The sequence below is a fragment of the Mirounga leonina genome, unplaced genomic scaffold (assembly GCF_011800145.1).
Source record: "Mirounga leonina isolate KUSES-001 unplaced genomic scaffold, KU_Mleo_1.0 Mir_173, whole genome shotgun sequence".
NCBI classification, from domain to species: domain Eukaryota; kingdom Metazoa; phylum Chordata; class Mammalia; order Carnivora; family Phocidae; genus Mirounga; species Mirounga leonina.
In genome coordinates, this window is record NW_023270447.1 from 86679653 (window position 1) to 86703393 (window position 23741).

The following is a 23741-nucleotide window of genomic DNA, read 5'->3' on the forward strand; positions in this document are numbered from 1 at the left end:
CTAGTTCCTTTAAAAATGGTCAGAAAAATTTTGCAATTGAAAAACAATTCAAATCCCGAAATCATTAAGCTCAAAACTTACATGTCTCTGCTTTTTAAATTCTAAACCTCTAAGAACTTGGACTCAGTATGGATTCACAGGGGCACTACTTGTTTTCATTACATGTTGGGATTCATGTATACACAAAGGAGGCTCAGGCATATGGCCAAGATATGCACTTGGCTCACCCTTGGCAAAGACTAATGTGAGATTAAATTGCCTTAAAAAAAAAGAGGAGACACTGGATCAAGGAGAGGTTGCAAGCTGGTAAGCTCTAAGTCATACTATGATTTTAAACTGTGCAACATACAGACATAGGCTTTCTTTTTCTTTTAAATTTATCCTCTTCAACTGTAAGAGGCAGGAAAGGCTGTCAATTACTCTGGATGGAAGATGAGACTTAAGTGCGCACACTGAATAAAACAAAGGGAAGCACACCAGGTGACACACTGGCTGCGTCTGAGTGGATGAGATTACACGTGGAGCATTTTTGCACACTTTTTCTTTACAGAACTTTCTGTAGTATCTGCTGAGGTTTTAAACAAAATCATTCACTATTTAAAAAGAAGACATTGATGAAATCATCACGTACCTTCCTACCAGTTTGAACCAATGGAACCGGTCATAAAACGGATCACTGCCAGTCACAGTGGCTTCGCTTTCATCCTGGGCGCCCGAGGCCACCTCACCTGCCCTGTCATACATCTCTCGCATCAAATCCAGCCTCTGCCTGCATAAACATAAAGTGCACTGGGTTAATATCATGAGATTGCATTAAAATTTCACTTTGGAATTATCTTCCATCCAAGATTAAAAACAAAAAAGCTGCTCCCACCATTTAATGATATTAAAAAAGGATGAAGGTCAAAAGTACAGGAACTCAAAACACTTAGTATCCAAAGTGTCTGAGTCTAGAGACAAGCCACCAAAAGGAAAAAAGGCCACCTAACCTCTACTGAATCATAAGAGAAATGTAGTTCAATGGTATATGACATCTCAAATATACTGAAACAGTAGAAAATACCTCACCATGTTAAAGACAAAGGAAACCACATTATAACTTTCCTGTTTATTACCGATCATCAGATCCAGAACAGAAAAGATGAATAATTACTAGACCCAAGACAGAACTAGCTACCAGTGAGCAACAGCATTTAGCACCACAGAAAAGGAAGCAACAGTGACATCACAAGGCAGAGAGTTTGAGGGAGCCCCCCTGAGCAATTCATTATTATTTCCTAAATAAAACAACTGGTTTTATGAGGAATGTTTTCATACCTGAGTTTCTCCAAAGACCAATAATGTGTCGCTCCGTTCTTCAGATCCTGGACTTCTACCGCCACCACAGTACGAGGGAAAGGCCTGTCTTCATGAGTTTTTTCCATCTCAGTGGGAAGTAATTCCGGAGGCAAAGGGGAGTACAATGTGTCCGTCAGCAGAACAAACTGAAACTGCACCTATGTGGAAAGAATAAACCGTTCAAATGGCCTTTATGTTTTCAGCAAGTCAACTTCAGAAACAAGGCTATATAATCATGCCCCATGGGAAAGGGATCAAACATGTAGTATGTGCTCAACAAACAGTTTGTGATTAACTGGGGGAAAAATGGCCACTTGTATACTAGCTGTAGAATAATCCTAATTTCAAATTAAGCTACAGACTTTGTTCTAGCCTGGCGCAGTGTTTTTACACAAACTAAAATCTCAGTACATGTTTTGGTTGATGGAATTTACACCAGAGAACAAAACTTGGACCCACGAGGACATCTCTAGCCTCTCACTGAGGTGGGTGCAGAAACGTCACAGTCAGTTTTCCATCCTAAATTCAAGAATCACAGGTGCTACTCTTAAAAGTGTTTACTACATGGTAAGTGCTTTGTGTGCACCCTGTCATTTATTTCTTGCTACCACCCTATATCTTCACCTACAAATATTAAGTAAATGCTAGGTACAGCAGCAAAAAGAAAAGACATAGTCCCCTGCCTGTATTTCACCTACTTGAAGAGAGGGGTAAACACTTACAAAATGAAATGGGATGCCGAGATTGAATGAAGAAGATATCTTACCCTGTTTTACAGAACTAGAATATAGGGAAGAGAATGAATCTCCCCAAGGTTGAGCAGTCTGCTCTTTCCTGCCATGTGATACTGTTCCCCGCTGTCATCCTAGTAGCCTCTAGACCATTCAACAGTGGGACATACAGAAGAATCAATCTAAGATGTGGTGTGACGTTCTGGTAATAAGGAAAATCAGTAACATTTATTGCCTTTTACCAAGTCCAAGAGCTATTTCAGCTCTTTACATCTACTCCTTCTTTCATGCCTCATAGAACCCTAGGTGGCAGGGGCCGCTGCAAAGTCCATCTTGAGGGAACGAGGGAATATAGGCACAGGGCCATTAGGGTCAACACACAAGGCGTGCTGGAATTGGAGCCTGGCTGGCTGTCTTGAGCGCAGAGGGCCCGTCCGCTGCACATACCTACCTCCCAGGCCCTAGAGCAAGAAGGGCACTTAGGACTTATAGGTGCAAATGTAATGGTTGAAAACTAAAAGAAAATTGAGATTTTCAGAAACCCAAGAATAGCATTCTCCTATTAATATGTTTCCCTAGGTCTTAGGGCGCCTGAGTGGCTCAGTGGGTTGGGCGTCTGCCTTCGGCTCAGGTAATGATCCCAGAGTCCTGGGATCAAGTCCCACATCAGGCTTGGCAGGGAAGCCTGCTTTTCCCTCTCCCTCTGCCTCTGCTCACGTGCTCTCTCTCTTGCTCACCCCGTTTCTCAAATAATAAAATCTTAAAAAAAAAAAAGTTTCCTTAGCTCTTGTCAGAATACAGTCTTCTCATTTGTAAATAAGATAGAAAACAAGTTATTTTAAAAATGTCGTGTAATTGGGATGCCTGGGTGGCTCAGTTGGTTAAACATCTGCCTTGGGCTCGGGTCAGGATTCCAGGGTCCTGGGATCGAGTCCTGTATCGGGCTCCCTGCTCAGCGGGGAACCTGCTTCTCCCTCTCCCTCTGCCACTCCCCCTGCTTGGGAGCTCTCTCTCTCTCTCTGACAAATAAATAGATAAAATCTTTAAAAAAAAAATGTAGTGTAATAAATATTTAATGAGTACCTACTGTGGTCTAGGCACATACGGTAAATAAAGGCATATATAACCCTGTTTCACAGCAAACGGCAGCTGAGTTCACCCAAGGGAAAGGCTAGTTCAAGATGAGAGCCATGAGCCCCCTGAGGGTCATCTGCACGTCCAGATGACCCATGGCCTCCCGCCCTTCATACCTTCTTCTTCAGTTCAACGCTGATGGCGTTGGCCTCCTTCAGGTAAACAGCATTGCCCCAGAGTAAATCCCTTAATGAAGTAAACTGGTGAGACTTCCACTTCCGGAAGGCCCACTGGGCCAGCTCAAATTCATGTTGTGTCCAGGGAGCTGAAAGAGCAAATGAAGCATAACAAATGGTGATCTCATAACTACATAGAAATTACATCTCTCCTCTACCTCATCTCTCTTATCAAGTTAAAGTATTTTTCCATATTTCTCCATTCAGCTGCTTTTGTTTTCTGCTTTTCAGTAAAGCTTACTAAATTCTGTTGATATTATGACGGTAGTATGTACATTTTAGAAAACCTAAAAAAATCCTATTTAAAATAGTGCATGAAAGAAATAGACTTTTCTTCCTTTTTAAGAAACATATACATCTAAAAAAAAAAAAAGAAACATATACATCTAATACATGGCTTATAATAAAGAAGAACCCTCTGGTATATTGTACTTCATATAATATCTATTTTTCTTGCTAGTACAAGAAATAAAAAGGTCATATTTTACTTCGATATTAAAAAATTAAAGAATTTAGTACATAAATTAGAGATTCTCCAAAGCTAATCTGAAGCCTTGAGGTTACTGGGAGGTTGGGTGGAGAAACAAAATGTGATGAATGTTCATACTGTATTATAAGGTAATAACAAACAATTAAGGCCCTGATTCAGCTAAGAAATTCTGAAAAACTTAAGGCAGGTAGGCATGACTAAGCAATAGGATTAGAAATCTGCCAGAAATGGCTTTAATATACATTAATATATTCCAAAGTCCTCTCTGGGTAATCCTGGGCATAAACCATAGATCAGCAAATCAAAGAGTTATCTTAATAAAGATTAAGCTCTGTATTTATCTGCAACATATACACAAGCTTCACATGTATAGTAATTTGAGACTATATATGTAAACTGCCCAAGAGATTTCTATAAGGACCGAGCTAAGAAATCTTGTGTTCTAAGGAACACAATCAGCTCCGCTCCCACCTCAGAGAGCACAGTCTGTGTTCTCAGCATCGAGAATCTTTTGAATCACCTTTAAACTCTCTCGGTAAAATATCAATAAATGGTAGGGCCAACTATGATCAAATCCAGCTTTGATCATAGATGAAGGGCTAATCTTATAGTACAGATCCAAAAGCTATAGAGAGGGAAGTTTCCATTTCCAGATTTCACCTTCTTCCTCCTCTTCCTCCTCTTCTGTCGTCTCTGCAGCGAGGGAGCGGGTCTCAACCTGCTTCTGCAAGGCCTGCAACTTACTCTCGTAGTCCTGGATGAAAAGAGAGGAGAGGACATGTAGGAGAGGGAGGAAGTGGATGGAGGGGAGGAGGAATGAGAGCAGTGTTGGGGAAAGCACAGAAAGCAAAAGATAAAAGAGAAGACAAAGGCAGGAAACAACAATAAAAAGACATACAGAGAAATACGTAGGAAAAACCCACAAAGCACACAAGACAGTCTGTAAGGGGAAAATGCTGAAGAAAGCGAACTGCAGTCTCTTTCTACTCCCTCAGACTCAAGGGTTCTTTATTTTGGGTTGAGGTCCAGACAGGGGGGACTCTTGAGGGGAAAAACACGTGTATCCCTTAAATTTATTTAATAGTATTTTTTTTTTAAGATTTTATTTATTTATTTGACAGAGAGAGACACAGCGAGAGAGGGAACACAAGCAGGGGGAGTGGGAGAGGGAGAAGCAGCCTTCCCGCGGAGCAGGGAGCCCAAGGCGGGGCTCGATCCCAGGACCCTGGGATCAGACCTGAGCCGAAGGCAGACGCTTAAGGACTGAGCCACCCAGGCGCCCCTTAATAGTAGTATTTAAGTAGTGCCTTCACACATCAAGGAGTTCTAGAAAAAAACAATACTGGAAAATTCACCAGTATCACCAACAGTTCTGATTATCTAGCTGTTTGAATGAGAACCGTGGACTCTGAACTCTCTGTGGATGAAATATTAGTATTTTTGCAGCTGTAGGATGCAAGATGCAGCCTTCAGGTAACCAAAAGATCACAGTGTATTAGGGCTGAAATAATCTATAAATTGTATTTAGTTATTCAAGAAAGACATTTTAAAATACACTATTATAATACAAAATGTATTACTGTATTATATATATATATAAAATTATTACTGTATTATAATACAAATCAGATGTATCCTTCATTTCTCCATCTACTCACTCCACGCATTCTCAGTGAGGGTGGTATCACCTTGAAGAGGGCAAAAAAAATGGTTCTTGAAGGATACAAAAAATCTTACTCTTTTGATGCATAAAGCACAAATATACATACAGTATATAAACAGATGCACTATATATCTGAGGTATTAAAATTTCATGGTGGGGAGAGATTAAGGAAAAAATATTTAAAAAGATTCCTTGGAGTGTTAATGTTTAAAGCTTGTGTTATTGAAAATAAATCAAGTAAGGTTAAGAACAGAGACCTTCACATAATAAAATACCAAATCATAGCATAAGCATTGTATTTTAAGATACACTGCCTGGGTTTCCTGCTTCCTTGGGGTGACCCACTTATAGGCTGTCCTGAGACAGAGGGATTCGGTGTGGCCATGTATTGTTTTCGAACAGAGCTCGCCCCAAGTCGTAAGTCAAATATTCTTCTCATTACAAAGGACCACTGAGAGCCTCCTAGCAAACTATTACGAAAGGAGCTCCCAGTGGCGATGCTAAGAGGGACGCAGATATTCTCAAGGCTCATCATTTACCACTGAGTCTCACAGGGGAACTTTCTCTCTTTAGAGGAGCTGGCACTGAGCAGGAGCCAGAGACACAGCTTCAGTCGATATCGAAATACACTTTTTAGGAGACTATGTACTGTGGCAAAAAAAAAAAATTAAATTTGCAGGTGAAAGTTCTGCTCCTGGCACCTGCTCTTACTAGTCTTATAATTCTGGGAAAGTTAAATCTTCTCTACACTTCATTTTTGTCATCTTTAAAATGAACAGTTTAGTTCCTGACCTGTCTCCCACACAGGACCGAAGGAAGAACCAAATGATGAACCATTTAAAAATGCATGTGGAAGTCTTCTTCATTGGTAACACACACTATCAAAGTGACAGGCTGTGTTTTAAAAAGTTTATTTGTGGGGGCACCTGGGTGGCTCAGTCGGGTAGGCATCTGACTTCGGTTCAGGTCATGATCTTGGGCTTCTGAGATCCAGCCCCAAGTTGGGCTCTGCACTCAGTGGGGAATCTGCTTGTCCCTCTCCCACTGCCCCTCCCTCCGTTCATGCTCTCATGCTCTCTCTCTCAAATAAAAATCTTAAAAATAAATAAAAAGTTTATTTTCTAAGTATACCCAGCACCCAGATCTTGGTTTCTAAATACTATTCCCCACTAAAAGGAACCAGGGCTCTTTAGGAAAACAACCGATTCCAGGTCTGAAGCAAGGAAAGCACAAGGTGAGCTCAGAATATCTTGTACAAGAAAGCACAGAAGTGCTCAAACATTGATGGGGCCATTTCCAAAGGGCACAGAATCCCAGTAGCCAGTAAATAAGAGTAATAACAGAAACACGATATAGCACATTGGGTATTAAAATGACTCCAGGAGTCCACAGTGTTACTAAAAGAAGAGGGGGAAAAAAGGAGAAGCCCTTCTTCGCTCCCCCGCAAAAGCCAGCTAATAAATAAATGCAGAGGAATGGCAATTAGAAAAACTACATTGCAGCCCCAGATGTAATGGCTGAATCAGGCAAGAATCATTAATAAATGCCAAAACAACTGAGTGAAAGGTGGATGGAGAACAGAATAGTCACACAATCCCAAGTGCCACCCTAGATACCCGTTAATAAGACAGAGAAAGGGCTGGGAAATGTCACATTAAATTTATAACCTTTAACATCACTGATAACAGGACAATTGGACATTTTGTCTGCCAATGTGACACGAGGGAAGTACACAATGTCACCCTGACAGCTTTCTTATCAAACATGCTTAACCTAAATCTAATCTTGAGGAAATAAACAGACTAATCAAAATGTAGCCTATTCAAAAATACCTATGTAATAAAAGAGAAAAGAAACATCATAACCAAATGTAACACAAACTTTGCTCAGAACTGGGATTAAAACACACACACACACACTTGTAACCATTGTATTTTTTAGACAATTAGGAAAATTTGAAAATGGACAGTATATTATATAGTACTGAACCAGTACTAAATTTCTCGGATAGGTTAATGGTATTAAGAGAATATCCTTGATTTTAGGATATACACAGGGCAGTATTTAGGGGTAAGCTGCATCATGCCTGCAACTTACTTTCAAATGATTCAGAAAAAATACACAAATATGGGTATATGAAGGCTCATTATACTCTCTTTTCAGCTTCTTGGTATGTTTGAAATATTTCAAAATAAAAGGTTGGGGAAGGGGTACTTTTTTTCCCTTAGAAAACCAAATGTTCTATGGGATCCTTTCAGTAAAAAGAGAAAGATGGCTGGTTTACCTAAAAATCCTCAGGTGGGAAAATGTTAATATTTTATCTTGAGGATTTTCTTCTTGTTTTTCATTTTCCCCCAATTTTTTATTATAGTAAAATGCATGTGACATAAAATTTACCATCTGAACCATTGTCAAGTGCACAGTTCAGTGGTGTCAAATACATTCACACCATTGGGCAACCACCACCATCATCCCCCTCCAAAACTCTTTCCATCTTGCAAAACTGAAACTCCATACCCACTAAACACTAACTCTCCATGCTCCCTTTCCCCCTCCCCTGGAAACTACCATTCTACTTTCTATGATTTTAACTACTCTATTCCATATATGTGGAATCACATAATTTTAGCTTTTTTTTTTTTTTAAGATTTTATTTATTTGAGAGAGAAAGAAAGAGAAAGATGAGCAGGGGCAGAGGGAGAGGGAGAAGCAGACTCCTTGCTGAGCCTGACATGGGAGCCCGATGCAGGACTCGATCGCAGGACCCTAGGATCATGACCTGAGCCGAAGGCAGACACTTAACCAACTGAGCCACCCAGGCACCCCAGTTTTAGCTTTAGTGACTCGCTTATTTTTGAAGCTTTCTTCAAGACTCATTTTACAAGTTTTATTGCTCAAACTACCAATAAAAACAAAATCCTTAGATTCTGACAGTTAAGGTATGAAGATGACCTTCCCTTTAAAGGCTCTGGTTATGCTTTAGTGGCAGTAAAGCTCACATAAAAAGGTTTCCTGTAACACTATGGACCTAGAATTTTAACTGCATTTTGACTCAGGAAAATTTCTATCAGCAGTTGACAGTTCAAATATCAACACTATAACCTGAACTGGCCCTCCTCTTCCCCAAACCAGGCTGTATATGAGCTTCCAACAAGGACATTTTGTATGTCATCAGAAAAACTCGAAGTATAGGATTTTCCTACAACAAATGGATAAACAAATTTGAATACTATTGTTCTGTTGATTTCACGGTGGAAACTAGGATAATTATGGAAAGCCCATCAAATAACAATATATTTATCAGTAGCCTTTTGTGTTTATAAGAAGTCCCAACTAGTTAGATATATCCCCATATTTATAAAGGTACTAGAGTGGCTGTTCCCGCTTGTAGAATGTTCTCCCTCTCCTTCCCATCCTTGTTTTTAAGCTTACTTTGCACCAGGAACTGTTCTTAATGTTTTGTATAGGTTATCTCAATCTTCCCAAAAACCCCAGGAAGATGGTACTACTGTTACCCTCATGTTAAAGAAGAAAAAGGCTTAAAGAAATTAAGTAATTTTATAAAGATCAGAGTTAGTAAGCATGGATATGGGATTTGAACTCAGGCAACTGGATTCTAGGGCATGCTCTTTTAACCACTATTATGTCTACTACATGCAGATGTTAGGAGAACAGTGGTCAGTAAGACAAAAGTCTCACTGGTGAGGGAGAGAGAGATGATCAATAGTAAACAGACACAAGACACACCGTGAGTTCAGTAGCGAGAGGTACTATGAAGGAAAACCAAAAGGTTGGTAGGTATGGGGGCTGACAGAGAGGCAAGAGGAACAGGAGGAACTTTTAGATTAGGTGCTCGGGGAAGTTCTGTCTGCGGAAAGGACATTTAATCAGAGATCTAAGCAGGCATGCTGAGAGATCTCCGGGGGGAGTGGTGGCAATGGTGATGATGCCAATCGAAAGAGAACTAACAGCAAGTACAATGGTCTTGAGAGCAAAAGGTGCCTGGTGTGTTTTCAGGAAAAGCAAGAAAACTTGTGTGAGTGGAGTGAGGAGCTACAAGGTTCAGGGATGCAGTTGTGAAGGAGGCAGACAGGGACTGGGTTATGTTCGGCCTTAGAGGACATGGTAAAGACTGTGGATTTCATTCTAAGGGAAGCCACTGGGCAGTTCAGAGCTGGGAAGTAATATGGGTCTAGAACATGTTTTAAAAACATCGCTCTCCGTGGAGGAAAGCGTGGGGACAGCAGTGCTAGGGAGATGGTGGTAGGTGGCCCAGGTCAGCAGTAAAGGTGGTGAAAAGAGAATGGAGTTGGGGTATGCTTTACAGGTAGAAGAAATACAACTTACTGATGATGTGGTCATGGGGTGTGAGGAAAAAAAGGGGAACTGAGGATGGCTCTTGGATGTTTGACCTGAACTGGTTGCCAGTCAGCTATATGGCTGTCAGGTCATAGTTGTGTGTCGGCATCTTGAGGTCAGGGCAGAGGACTGAGAAAACACCACTGGGTTTGTCATCGTGGAGATCTTTGGTGGCCCTGAGAAGAGTGGCTTCAGTGTGGTGTGACTAGAACACCACACTGAACAAGAGTGTGACTAGAGTGAGTTCAAGCAAGAATGGGGAAAAGAAACAACAGAAGAACAATAAAAAGAAATAATGGGGGTGGGCGAGTGGGAAATAATAGAGCAAACTCTTTCAAGGACTATTTCTATAAAAAGTAACAGAGAGGGGTGCCTGGGTGGCTCAGTCGTTAAGCGTCTGCCTTCGGCTCAGGTCATGATCCCAGGGTCCTGAGTTCGAGCCCCGCATCAGGCTCCCTGCTCGGCGGGAAGCCTGCTTCTCCCTCTCCCACTCCCCCTGCTTATGTTCCCTCTCTCGCTGTGTTTCTGTCAAATAAATAAATAAAATCTTTAAAAAAAAAAGTAACAGAGAAATGGAATGGTGGCGGCTCTCAGACAACATGGGAGTGTTTTGTAAGTGGCAAAACAAAGCTGTGCTTGAATGGAAGTGTTCAAGAGAAGGGTAAATGCATGATGAGTTCTTGAGAAGGTGACGGAGGATAAAATGCAGGGAAAATGGGTGGGGCTAAGGTAGGAGCAAGGCGAGTCCAAACACCATCAGGAGGGAAGGATGCATGATGGATGCACAAACTAGAAGTGGGCAGAAAAGAAGTTTTCTTAGGATCAATTCTTTTTCTCAGTGCAGCAAAATGGAGGTCATCAGCTGAGAGCAAGGAAAGGCCACCTTTCATTACCAGAGTCTCCTGGTTGTAAACTTTCAGCACACCTCATAGCATTTTCCCTCATAGCATTTGTCACAAATATACCCTGTAACTACTGGTGTGACTATTCATCTAATGGCTATCTTGTCCACAACTGTGAACTTCCCAAGGCTAGGGATCTGCCATTCACCATGGAATCACCAGCATTTGGTGCCTATCTGTCTTCTAGATCAGATACATAGAAATGCACTAAGCTTCTAGTGGAAGTCCTCAAAAGTGACTATCTTCTAAATCAGGGTGGGCAAACTACAGCCTCTGTGACAAATCTAGTCCCCTGCCTATTTTTTGTAAGTAAAATTTTTACTGGAACATAGCCACACTCATTCCTTTGCATACTGCTGCTATTCAGCTATAACAGTGGAGCTGAGCAGTTGCAACAGAGGCCATGGGACCCACAGAGCCTAAAATATTCACTATTTGACCCTTTACATAAAAGGTTTGCCAACCCCCCATTCTAGATCAGTGGTTCTCAGAGGTGGATGCTGGCCCAGCAGCATCAGCATCACCTGTGAATTTACCAGAAGTGCAAATTATGGGGTATCTGGGTGGCTCAGTCGGTTAAGTGTCTGACTCTTGATTTCAGCTCAGGTCATCATCTCGGGGTCATGGTATCAAGCCCCGAGTCAGGCTCTGCACTGGGTGTGGAGCCTGCTTAGGATTCTCTTTCCCTCTCCCCCTCTGCCCCTGCCCTCCCCCATCTCTCTCTCTCTCTAAAAAAAAAAATAATAATAAAAGAAAAAGAAAGAAATGCAAATGATCAGGCCCTACCCCAGACCTCCCGAATCAGAAACTCTTGAGGTGGGCCCAACCATCTCTATTCTCATGAGCCCCCAGGGAATTCTGATGCACATCAGTTTCAGAACCACCCTTCTGGATAATGTGTACTGAGGAACAGTGGAGCTAACAGGATAGGTAAGGCATTTATTCTAGGTGAGTTTATGTTCCCATGGAAGAACCAAACAAGCACAAAGACAGGCTGTCATTATTAACCTGTGAGAGCTGGCCTGGCGTGGGCTAGGGCAGGAGATGTGCCTTCGAGTGCAGGTCTGAAGAGGAGTCATACATGATGAGGCAGGACTCGAGTGTTGGGGAAGTGCAAAAGCCCAGAGGTGGGGACACACTTGGCATGTTCAAGGAACAAAAAGTCTGAAGTGCTTGCCATGTGGGAATGTTAAGAGATGAAGTCAGAGAGGCAGGCAAGCAGCGAGAACACGGAACACTCCGTAGGCTACGGTAAGAAGGTTAGAGTTCAAAGCACAACGGGAAGCCACCAGAGGCCACTGATAGGATCTGATTTTTGTTTTCACACAAGATGATGCTGGTTGCTATGCGGACAGTGGCTTAGGGTCCAGAACAGAAGCAAAGAGACAAGGTAGGAAGAGCACTCTCAGGAAAAGATACTAGCGCCACACTGGAGCATCTCCGAGGAAGTGGCATTTAAGGTGAAATCAATGTCACCATTCTAGGGTTTCTGGTTGGGTCTGTTTTTGACATTAGAGACTTGGCTCCTTTTGCTAATATTGCCTTCCTCTTTTAATGGTAGATTATAATTAGCAAGCAATAGCCGGAAGGAAGGTATCCACGCCCCAGTTCTTGTCAATGCCTAACCTTGCTCCCCACCTGTGGCATGGTGAGGACGCAGCCTCAGTCAGACCTCTCCCTCCAGAGATCCCACAACACCTATTCTTAGAGTGAGTGGCTCCTATTTTCTCCCAGTCCCCCAGGGCCATCTTGGTCTCACTTACTTTCCAACCATGATCCAAGTGAGGGCATTCATCACCTTTCCGGTCATACATACAGGGTTTATCCCACCCACAAACTGATTTGTTGATTCTACTTTCCCTCTCTCCTTTGTCCCTGCCTTTGGAAAGTATTGTTTCTCTTTTAGTCCATACAGCAACTTCCCAACTGAGGCACGGGGCTCTGAATTTGCCTCCTTCCAACTCAAGCTTTAACCATTACTAAAAGGTGAATCTAATCATGCAATCCCCCTGTATAAAATTACTTAGTAGCTTCCCATCACACTCATGATAAAATCCCCACTCCTTAGCATGCCACGATGTGGACCTTGTCTGTTACCTCTCCCTGGCACACAGCTGCTGTGCTGACCACCGCGGGTTACTCGCAGGTACTCCCAGTTCGCTGGACCTGACATATGCTGCTTCTCTCCCCCTGCCATTCTTCATTTGGATAAATTCCCAGTTGTACTCTGGGACTCTGCTCTTGGCTCAGGGCCTCCTCCTTCAAACACCTTTCCTCACTCTCCCCCTGTGCACATGACTATCACTGCACACCTCATACTACATTGGAATCATCTGTGTCACCCTAGAAATGGTCAGTCAGATCTTGGCAACTTTTCCACCAGTTTCTCCAATAGCAAAGAAATACAAAGTACCCTGAGGGACAGAGTATAAGGCCTGAAGCAGACCAATCCACATATAACATTTTTCTCAAGTTCCAAATTTCATATCATAAACTCACGGGGGAAAAAAGAGACTCATGTAGATTTTGTATTCTACTCCATAATACATGATTGTGTCATTTTTCAATATAAAAAACAATGTCATGTCCAAATGATCATTAAGACTGATGACCCACTCCAGAAAACTCTTCTGCTTTATCCTGTGTCACCTCCAGCACACCACAAATACTCCAGGTGGAGAAGAGCAGCGATTAAGGGTAAAAAGAGAAGCTAAACGGACTTACTGAAAGCTCTGTAGAAATTCAGTTTCTATCCATGTGAAGGGAACTATACTATTTCATTTTAAAAACTTTCAGATTATATGATTAAAAGATAAAAAATACAGCTAAGATAAACTCAACTTATACTAGACAAGTTTTTATTCAAATAAAATGTGGCATAAAGTAGGGGTTAAAGATCCCTTCTAAGATAGAATTTTGATAAACAGAAAAGGGAACAGAAGCAAAAGCTTTAAATGAATCAAGTTCATGCAGAAATATATTAAGAAAAAAAGATTTGGTTTGCAACCATCTTCCAATTAAAAAGGAATAAATAAAAGTCAAGACCAGACTTAATCAGCACCACCCTGTTTCACTTTTCCTTCTTCCCACATCAGAGAGAAATCACACTCTTAAAAGATGGTTTCAGCTTTTATTGAACAAGGACTTTATTTTCTAACATGACAAACTAACTCTCCCTTTCTGAAAAGGTAGATCTTACACTCAAAGACAATCTTCAAGCATTTTATTTTAGAAATTGGGGGAGAAATCCATAGTTCATTAACAAGATTCACAACTTCTTTTTACAGTAATGATGGCAGGAAACCAATACATTTCACAACCTAGAGCGGTTCAAACTAAGTATGTAGAGCAGATTTTGAAATCTTGGAAAAATGACATAAACTGGACAATTACGAAAACTGCTCATAATGCGGACTCTGGCTCTGACAGTTTAGGACAGATGTTGGCTCTACACTGTATCCGAGAAGGGGTCTTCACTACGGGACATTTTCACACCAGGACATGGCAGCTTCTCCTCCTCCCAGGCTTTTGAACAAATCATTAAGGCAAGTCTACAAAGGACCAGTCAGGCACAGGTTACAGCAGCTGACCAGAGGAAATCTATGTAACTTCCTGTAGTCTGACAGCCTTTAATGCAGACATCAGTGTGGCAAACTCTGTGCTGTGTTGTGTTTATTTTCAGCATCAACCTGCACCTAAAGCACAAGAGGTCACTTCAATGGAATAAACAATCCCCAGTCATTGCATTTTCAGTGAATGAAGCAAACAATCTGAAGTGCTAGAAAGAATTAGAGGCAAAAATAAAGGAAAAGCCCTTTGGTTTAGACTTATTAGATGAACAGAATGTCTTTAACTCTTCAGGGAATACCACTGTGGCATACAAAATTACACTAATTAATTAACACTCCTTCACATTTCCATAATTTTCAGATCATATAATTTCAGCAGCACACTTTCCCCATTTTTCTATAATAGCTATGAATACTTCAATAATATAATAACGGTTTAATGATGACCATTTCTCTTTGGTCATGTAGTATTTAGGCTTAGGGAGAGATCCTGTCAAATTTAAAAACAAAAAAATATAAGCTATACCAATAGCTCACAAAAGCATGGCACTAAGAGCTTATTTAGTAAAAAAAAAGTCAATGAAGTCCTTTTATTCACATTTACCCAAAGTTATCTTCTAAGACAAGCATCTGCTCTGAAATGCAGGAGGGCACACATGTGGCAATCAATCAAACCCTGGTTCATTTCTTTCTGGTCATCTGAAATTAAGGGCTCCTTTAGAGATCTAAACATTTTAGCAATTCAAGGGCACCTAGATCAGCAGATGAAGCACAAACACAAACCTAATTCTTTGGAATATCAGTGTGGGCACAGTGCTTACCACAACCCATATTTGTAAATGCAAATGCTGATTACTTTCCATTCTATAATGTCACCTGATTACCAGTAGAAACTCACTCCTGTTGTTTATCGGGAAAGGGAGGCACCTGCTCATAATAAGATTAAAAGGCCACCATAAAAACGAAAATACTATCCTATGGTATCTCAAGTTAGGGAAATGAGAGCCCACTTTTGCTACTGAGTTGAAAGTGGAGTTAATTATTACTAATATTAATACAGGTATCCCCTGCATCTCGAAAGTGTGTGTTAGGCCACTTTGCTTCTATGAAAGACCCACGTTAGTACCTGTTTTTGCTACCTGAAAGAAGTCCAAAGAGGATTTTTGCTTTTACGAAAAACTGCACTTAGAGTGTGTGTGTATGTGTGTGTGTGTGTGTGTTTTGCAGCGAGCCAGTTTAGAGGTAGCATGCACATCCCAGGCAGCTAGTGGCCCCACCAAGCTCCTTCCCGGGAAACACACACAGCGTGTCAGCGTCCAGCCGCCAGAGCTCTGAACTGTGTCTGTGAGCATCTGGGCTTTATCTCAATTTATTTTGCACATCCGTCAGCAAGATGTGTCATAAGGTATCAGAAAAGCCTAGGAGAGGTGGTTTTCTTTGAGTCTGGGAACCCTCAAAAATTTTTTCCATATAAATTAATAATAATGGCTTCTTCACTTTACACCATTTTCAGCTTATGAAAAGTTTCACAGAAACACTCTCTTTCGGAAAGCAGGAGAAACCTGTCATAGAAAACGAATTTTTTTGCGAGAAAGGAACAATTAATATATCTGTTTCTAAGAATCATAAAGAACAACAACTGGGGCTTACACAAGATGCACTGAAGTGACTGATCTGAAATAGCCTGGTGAGTTCATTCAAACCACATGGTACAGGAGATTGTCTCAATTTAAATCCACCCATTACAAACATCATTCACCCTAATCTGCCTAATCTGTCTAATCTGCCATAAAACCTCAGCTAAAGACTAGAACCGTTCTAGCTATGAAAGCAAAAATATCCCCAAAGTTAATCAGAAGCAACTTTCTGTGCATTAAGAAAGCATTTTCTTAGAAGCAAAAAAAAAAATTAAAAATTAAAAAAAAATACTATGATTAAAATAATGTGTTCTAGTAAGGCATAGAGCCCACACGCAAAGGAAAAGAAAACCATATAATCACAATCTTTAAAGGCTTCCTTGAATGCCACTCGCTATGTTGGCTGCAATTCTACACCGTCTGGAAGCCAAGTGCTGGGCAGGTGACTCCGTGACTTAGAGGAGCTGTCATCACGAAGTCAGGCAGTGTCCCAGACTTCTCTGGCTCTTCGCACCGCCTCTTAAAGAAGTTGCTGAATAGTTCAAGAGATGAGGAAGGATGTAGAAAACTATTCTTTTCTTCCCATTAATATCCATCTTTTTTAGTGGATTCTCCAGTGAGGCAAACTGAGACCACGACACGGTAAAATGAGGTATTGATACAATTAATGTTCACCAGGACTTCTCTCCTTGCTTGAGCATCTGTGAGCATTACTACTGTACGCAAAGAATAGTTTATTATACATCATCTCCTTTATTCTCAATCCAACCAGAGTTAACTTATTTCATGATCTCATCATCTACTAAGAATAAACAGCACAGAGCCATACGCTGTGGCCTTCTCCCCACGTCCCACCTCTTCCCTCTCCACCAAATAAGCTCCCTGTGAACTTACACACACTGCTCAAAGCGCCATGCAAGTGTTTTGTTGGCGTTTCTGTTGGCATGATTTTGGTGAATGGTTCAGAATGTGAGTGTGTGTGTGTGTATGTGAGAAATGGTATGTTAAACTTCAAAAAGCAAACTACAAACAAATCCAGAAACGGTGCCAATTTAAAGATTTCAGTATTATGACAAATTTCATACACAAACTGATACATTCAAAAGAAAAACACAAACAAACCCACTGAATCAGTTCTATGTAAAATATGGTAGAAAAAGAAGATGGGGAAGTTCTGTGGAAGGATGCAAAGCTGTGTACTATATGTCCAAAGACATTTAGTTCTGGCTTATGAAAATTCCAATTATATTTAGACAGGAACAGACATGGATGAGAAATCCAAAGCTGTGTCCACACAGTTGAATGTTATTAAACTAATGTCTAACATTTATGGGGAAATAACAGACACTTAAATTCTGCGTATCAAATTCCCCCTTTTAATGTCTGCATAAACCAAGAGGCAGGGCTTTCTGGGTGTCAGATCAGTTCCCAGGCATTATAAAAACATAAGAAACTTACACCAAAACAAGATCAGTCTGTGTAAGTGTATTATCAAGAAAGGAGGAAAGTCTCCGAAAAATAAGGGAGGTCTCAGTGTTTTGTCCAAAATTCCAGAAACTGCCCAACTGTGGCATACAAACAAAAGGGAGGTGCTGAACTGTCTACCAGTGTTTTATGTTTTAACAATATTAAAATCAGTTAAGATTTGTAGGAACGCAACATTAAAACCATAATGTAAAGAGTAGAAACTCAAGGCCAAGGCTAGAACCAACTCAAATCATGAGCTAACATTGCCTATTTCCTCCACCAAGATTTCAAGTTTGTCCAGTAATTTATACTGTGGTTTCTCGACCAGCTTTGAGATTGGGTGCCGAAAACTGGCGCCTCATCCTTGGAGGTGTCACAAACTGGCTACAGTGGTTGGGCTTGTCCGTCTGCTTCTGAAAGGAACTGGCTGCACTGCCCTCTAACTGACCTCCAGTGTTGTAATTACAGTAAGACTGACGGTGTTGGTGAATATGGCGCTTCGCCTGGAAAGTCTGCAGATCGGCAGTGGGGTGACCACTGTGGGAATTTAATGATTCTGAGGAGGCAGATGCCTGGCCGCGCGTACTTTTCGGTTGGCCACTATTGAGAGAATTGCTTCTCCAGCGTAACTGAGGTGGCTGTTGTTGGGTGTTAATATGCTGCTTGCTAACTTGGATGTGCTCTTGACTTCGTGTGCCCTGAGAGCCCCATGGTAACTGGGGATCCTTAGAAGTTGCTCTACCCCCCTTTTCTTGGCTCTCCTCTTTACTTCCTTTCCTTCCATCTTCATCTTTTGGGATTCTAAGCTCTATGACCTCATCTTCTGTTATGATGATATGAGTCCCAGGGCTCCAAGAGTTTCTGTGTTTAGGGTTGCTCTTAAAGGGGAACCGGGGCTTGCGGTTCTCAGGAGGGATGAACCTATGAGGTACGTTCTGCCTACGCAGCTGTTTTGCTATCTCCTGCTGTTGCAGATTCTTAAAGCGGATTTGCTCTTGCCTCATCCAGCGCAGACGTCCGCGTCTAAAAGCGGGATCCCCGTTCATCAGCTGGGAAACGCGCTCCTCTTTCCCAAGTTCTCCACTGTCCCCTCTGCTTCCATCATTTTCAGACTTGTTACTGACACCAGCACCAACAGGCTCCTTTGCTCTGTGGTTTCCTTGGCTTTTCTGTTCCTGAGATCCGATCAGTGGCAAGACTTTCTCCATTTTGAGCATTTTGTTTCTTAGGACTTTTATTTCCTCATCCTTCATGTTATTTTGCTTTTTTACTTCTTGCAAAATATCTTCCAGTTTGTCAATATGAACCTTGAGGTCGTCTACGTCAGTCCCGCCTTTTCCACTGGCCATCACGTCCTCGATCTTCTCATCCCCTACACCGACAGTGTCCCACACATCCCTGGCCACTGCCCTCCAAGAGTCCCGCTCATTGGGATCTTTCTTCCCATACATGGCACAAAGCTCTTTCATCTTAACAATGGCCAAGGCTTCAATCTCCTGCCGACTGTGCCTAAAATCGTTGAGCGCAACCTCGTAGCATATCTCTTTTACGGCCTGAATCTTAAGATCTGAGATGGTGACCCACTTGGAATCTTTACTCAGGCGCCTTCTTTGGGGGATTTGATACATTTTAATTGGCTCTCGTTTCTTCCCACTGCTAGGGAGGCCACACTTTTTAACAATGGTTTGCAACTTGCTGGGAGGTAGCTTTTCTCTCAGAGAAGTAATCAGTTTCCAGCTCTCTTCACAGGACCTCTTGTCAGAATCGTCCCCGCTATCAGAATCCGCGTCCTTTGGAAAAACAAAATCAAAAAATGGCCCCAAAATAACCAAAATTAAAATGTAAAAAAGGAAAATCAAATTGAAGAAAAAACAAGTAAAAAAGCCTTAACCAAATTTAAAACCAAAACCAAAAAATAAGTAAATAAAACTTAAAAAAAAAAGATAAAACAAAAAACCCCCTAAGTGGTGTGTAAGTTTATCAAAACTTATGTATATATAGGTCATTAATATAAAGATTCGTTAATGCGAATTCCCACTTTCTGGCTTAAGTGATGAAATCTGCAATCCAATTTCTTAGCAGGATTGATACGGTGACCTTTCCCTCTAAGGTCATGTGAAGTTATTAACCAAATGCTGTGAAGTAACACCTCCACCATCCTGCGGAACTGCAGTAAAACCTACGGCCCACACATGCTAACGCCCCATGCAGCCATGTCCCCACATTTGCCTTGGTTATTGCTGTTGCTTCTTCCAGAAACTCTTTCCCCCATGAGTGAGCACAGATGCCATACAAGATGTGACGAGCAGGCGGATTAACAAAGGTTAGTAAGGCTGTAGGATGCCACGTTTTGTTTAGCTTTACTAAAAAGAGCAGCCCTAGAAAAAAGTTAGAAGAGGAGAAGGTAGAAAAAGAAGCAGTCAAACAGGGATGATGTTAAAAATGAATCCCTATCAGCAGACCACATGGGGTTCTTATCAACCAAACTTTTTTCTAGAAGACAAGTGAGTTTTGAAACTAGTCCTTCCACGAGCATATACTGGATTTACTATTTTCCTGTCATGCTAAATTGATGTGCTACATTTGTACAACTAACATTTGTTATCCAGAGAACAAGGAAGCATAAAAAAAGGATCCTCATAGTGGGTCTGCTTTTTTGTTTTCACACACTTAAACCAATAAACACTTCACCTCCAAAATTTTAAGAAGTTTCCAGAACATAAATTAAGCTAGGCAAATATACTTCCATTAAACATCATTTAAAATTCCCCAAGTAATATTTTAATAAATATGACCTAAAGATGTTTTCTATGAAAACCCATGGCATTTCTAGCTACTTGAGGAGTATCACTTGAAGTGACAACTCTACCTATCAGCACATAAAACAGATTATATTCTGCTTAGGTAAAATAGATCCACTTTAAAATGCTGTCTCTAATTCTGTCTTTCCAGCTATGTTTGCACTTTACCTCATTTTCAAAAACTTTAGCTGGGCAGTCAGGCTGCTGTTTACTTCTGTTTTAGGCCCAAGTAAAACGGCAGCCCAGGGGCGCCTGGGTGGCTCAGTCGGTTAAGCTTCTGCCTTTCGCTCAGGGTCCTGCGACTGAGGCCTGAGTCGGGCTCCCCACTCAGAGGGCAGTCTGCTTTTCCCTCTCCCTCTGCTGCTCTCTCACTCTCTCTCAGATAAATAAATAAATCTTAAAACAAAACAAAACCGCAGCCTGACTGCCCAACTAACTAGTCTTCAAGGGCTATCTGGATAATAATCAATTGTTCTTAAATAACACAAGCACATCTTCATGACATGAAAGCACTGTTGGATCTACACAAAAACTATGTTAGATTTAGAATTCCCTATGGAATTAAGGAAGGCTTAAGGAAGAATTTCTATTCAGGAAATAAAAGTTCCTTGGAAAAGAAACTATCCACTTAGAAGAGTAGTTCAGGATAATCTAGTTAAAAAAAAAAAAAATCTTAATACTCTCTTTTACTTGGCTGTGATTACCAAAATTATCTCTAGTAAATAGTATTTTGCTTTCTAGGCCAAAGATTCCTATGTACAGTTGTTTCTAAAAAATAACTTTTGGGAGCCTGGGTGGCTCAGTTGGTTAAGTGACTGCCTTCGGCTCAGGTCATGATCCTGGAGTCCCGGGATCGAGTCCCGCATCAGGCTCCCTGCTCGGCGGGGAGTCTGCTTCTCCCTCTAACCCTACCCCCTCTTGCGCTCTCTCTCTCTCTCTCTCTAATAAATAAATTTTAAAAATCTTAAAAAAAAAATAACTTTTAACAATAATGACAATAATTTGGTCCCTGAATTTGGAGCTGCTGATTTGTATTATTTGTACCTATTTGAAAATTTAACAAAAAGCAGATGGAGTTAAATTTATGGACTCTACACTATTTTTTTTTCATTTTTAGTTTAAACTTCAGAATGTCTCATCTGAGTGATAAAAGGGGACATTAATAAACATTAGAGAAAAAAATATGTCTGACTCCTAAAAAAGGTTTTCCTGCCAGTATGTATAAACTAATTTTACAGAACATAATATACTCTGACTGTTCCCACATAACTGACAACTATCACTCTATCCCCACCCCAGCTTCTTTTCTTTTCCTTTTAAGATTGCTCAAGAATGGGGGCGCCTGGGTGGCTCAGTTGGTTGGGCAACTGCCTTCGGCTCAGGTCATGATCCTGGAGTCCCTGGATCGAGTCCCGCATCGGGCTCCCTGCTCAGCAGGGAGTCTGCTTCTCCCTCTGACCCTCCCCCCTCTCATGTGCTCGCTCTCTCTCATTCTCTCTGTCTCAGATAAATAAATAAAATCTTAAAAAAAAAAAAAAAAAGAAAAAGATTGCTCAAGAATGAAATGAATACTACCTAATCTACGAAATAACAAATACTCTAATCACTGCTTTCAAAATATCACGCTTGAGAGGCAGAGATTAGGTCTTTAAACTCTAAAATAAAACATAAATAAATAAGAATATCTACATAAATCCAAAGGAACTCAATTAAATTACGTGGCCATAATTTTCATTCTTTTTAAAATACTATCACATTGGGGGCGCCTGGGTGGCTCAGTCAGATAGGCGTCCAACTCTTGATTTTGGCTTAGGTCATTGAGATCAAGCCCCACATCAGGCTCCGTGCTGGGAGTGGAGGCTGCTTAAGATTCTCTCTCTCTCCCTCTGCCCCTCCCTAACGCCCCCATAAATAAAAAAGATAAAATAAAATAAAATACTACCATATTGTCTTTGTAGAATATGTTCAGCTTACAGCCCCCATATCACATGCTGACCAAGATACTAAAAATTCCGTAGGCAAAGTTTATGTGCCAAGATGTACACCCTATCTCATGTCAAAAAAGATTTAAAGATATTTAGATTCACTTATTACAGAGTTGGAAAAACTACTCCTCAGGTCTGGCCAATTCGTGTCACTAAATGATGCTTCTGTTTTCATTAAATCCCAATGCAAAGGCCTCCTGAAGAGACTGTGCAAGAAGCTTGTGCAGAAAGAAGAAAGAAGATACCTACAAGACATAGGTGAAAAAGCAAGCACAGAAAGGACCGGGTGTGTAATAGAGCACTAACTAGAAGAGAAGTTTCAGCACTGCGACTATATGATGCATTTGGGGAACTATCATAATAGAAAACTCATGAGCCTGAATTCCGTTTTTTAATGTTGTCATTATGCAAAAATGATTACATATAATATTAAATACATATTTACTGAATAATTATTCCTTTATATCCTCTCAGTGTTTATTCATAGGGTGCATTCAAAATGTATCTGTTGGCTGACCAATACAGGGTCATAAAAATACATCTTCCATTCAGTATTGTTACTGCTAGATATTCTTCAGGCCAAGGCATTAGAAATCAATTCCTCTGGAGGACAAGAAATCTGAGTGGAACAGACAGTTGGACTTAGGGGGATGGAAAGCAACCTTCTTGCTTTAAGTAGCTGCTCTTGAAAATCCTAGCTTGCTTTCAGATACACAGAACATATGACAACCAGAACCTGATCACTTGCAAGCTACGTATGTCCCCTGGAAACTAAATATGTCTTAGAGACATTTACTTTCTCTTTATTTGATGGTCATCATCTTTACTTCAGAGCAAAGAATGATCATCAGCTCTTGGTTATGGAGAGCACCAGCCATCATTATTCTTTCTCACCTGGTTATTCAAAGGCTGGTCTCGGGTCAGCGGTGCTGGCATCACCTGGGAGCTCGTTAGAAATGAAGACTCTCAGGTCCCACCCTAGGCCTACTGAATCAGCACCTGCATTTTAACAGGGCTGCTAGCTGGTGAAGAAGCACTGCTCTTACTGGACAGAAAGAACACGGAAGCAATTCAGAAGCCCCAGGATTAAGCCTCAGACCCATGACTTAACAGGTGCTTAAGAGTGAGCAAGACAGAATTTTTTAGCCTCGGTTCCTCAACTATAAATTGGAGGTAATATTACTCATTTTATTTACATACACACCTATCAAAGAGGGCTGTTCTGGGAATTAAAAAAAAAAAAGATGGATGTTAAAGCTCCCTGTAAATTATAAAGCACTCTACAAATACAAGGCACTACTGTTAATGATACATACAGCTTAATGACACCTGTCCTCATTTGATCTGTCACAGACCATCAGAGGCATGTTATTAGATTATACATTATTAAGATAAAAGGCCCCTCATGTGTCACAAACCTTTCAAGCTCCTAATCACACTGTAGTCAAATCCTTCTGTTTTCATTAAAAACTAAATGTCAACTAGGCCT

General features: G+C 41.0%; 1 protein-coding gene across 7 annotated transcripts in view; it reads right to left on the minus strand.

Annotated features, from left to right (window-relative positions):
• KIF1B (kinesin family member 1B) overlaps window positions 1-23741 on the minus strand; it is a 142869-nt gene that overhangs the window by 40364 nt on the left and 78764 nt on the right. For 6 of the 7 annotated variants that reach the window (XM_035019821.1, XM_035019819.1, XM_035019822.1 and 3 more), the window contains 4 exons: window positions 4530-4623; window positions 3320-3468; window positions 1318-1496; window positions 632-769 (listed from right to left, as the gene is read on the minus strand). In XM_035019821.1, the coding sequence (XP_034875712.1) occupies window positions 632-769; window positions 1318-1496; window positions 3320-3468; window positions 4530-4623 (560 nt within the window). Of the gene's footprint in view, window positions 1-631; window positions 770-1317; window positions 1497-3319; window positions 3469-4529; window positions 4624-17771; window positions 19257-23741 lie in introns of those variants that run through there. The other variant, XM_035019825.1, reaches the window with a different exon arrangement.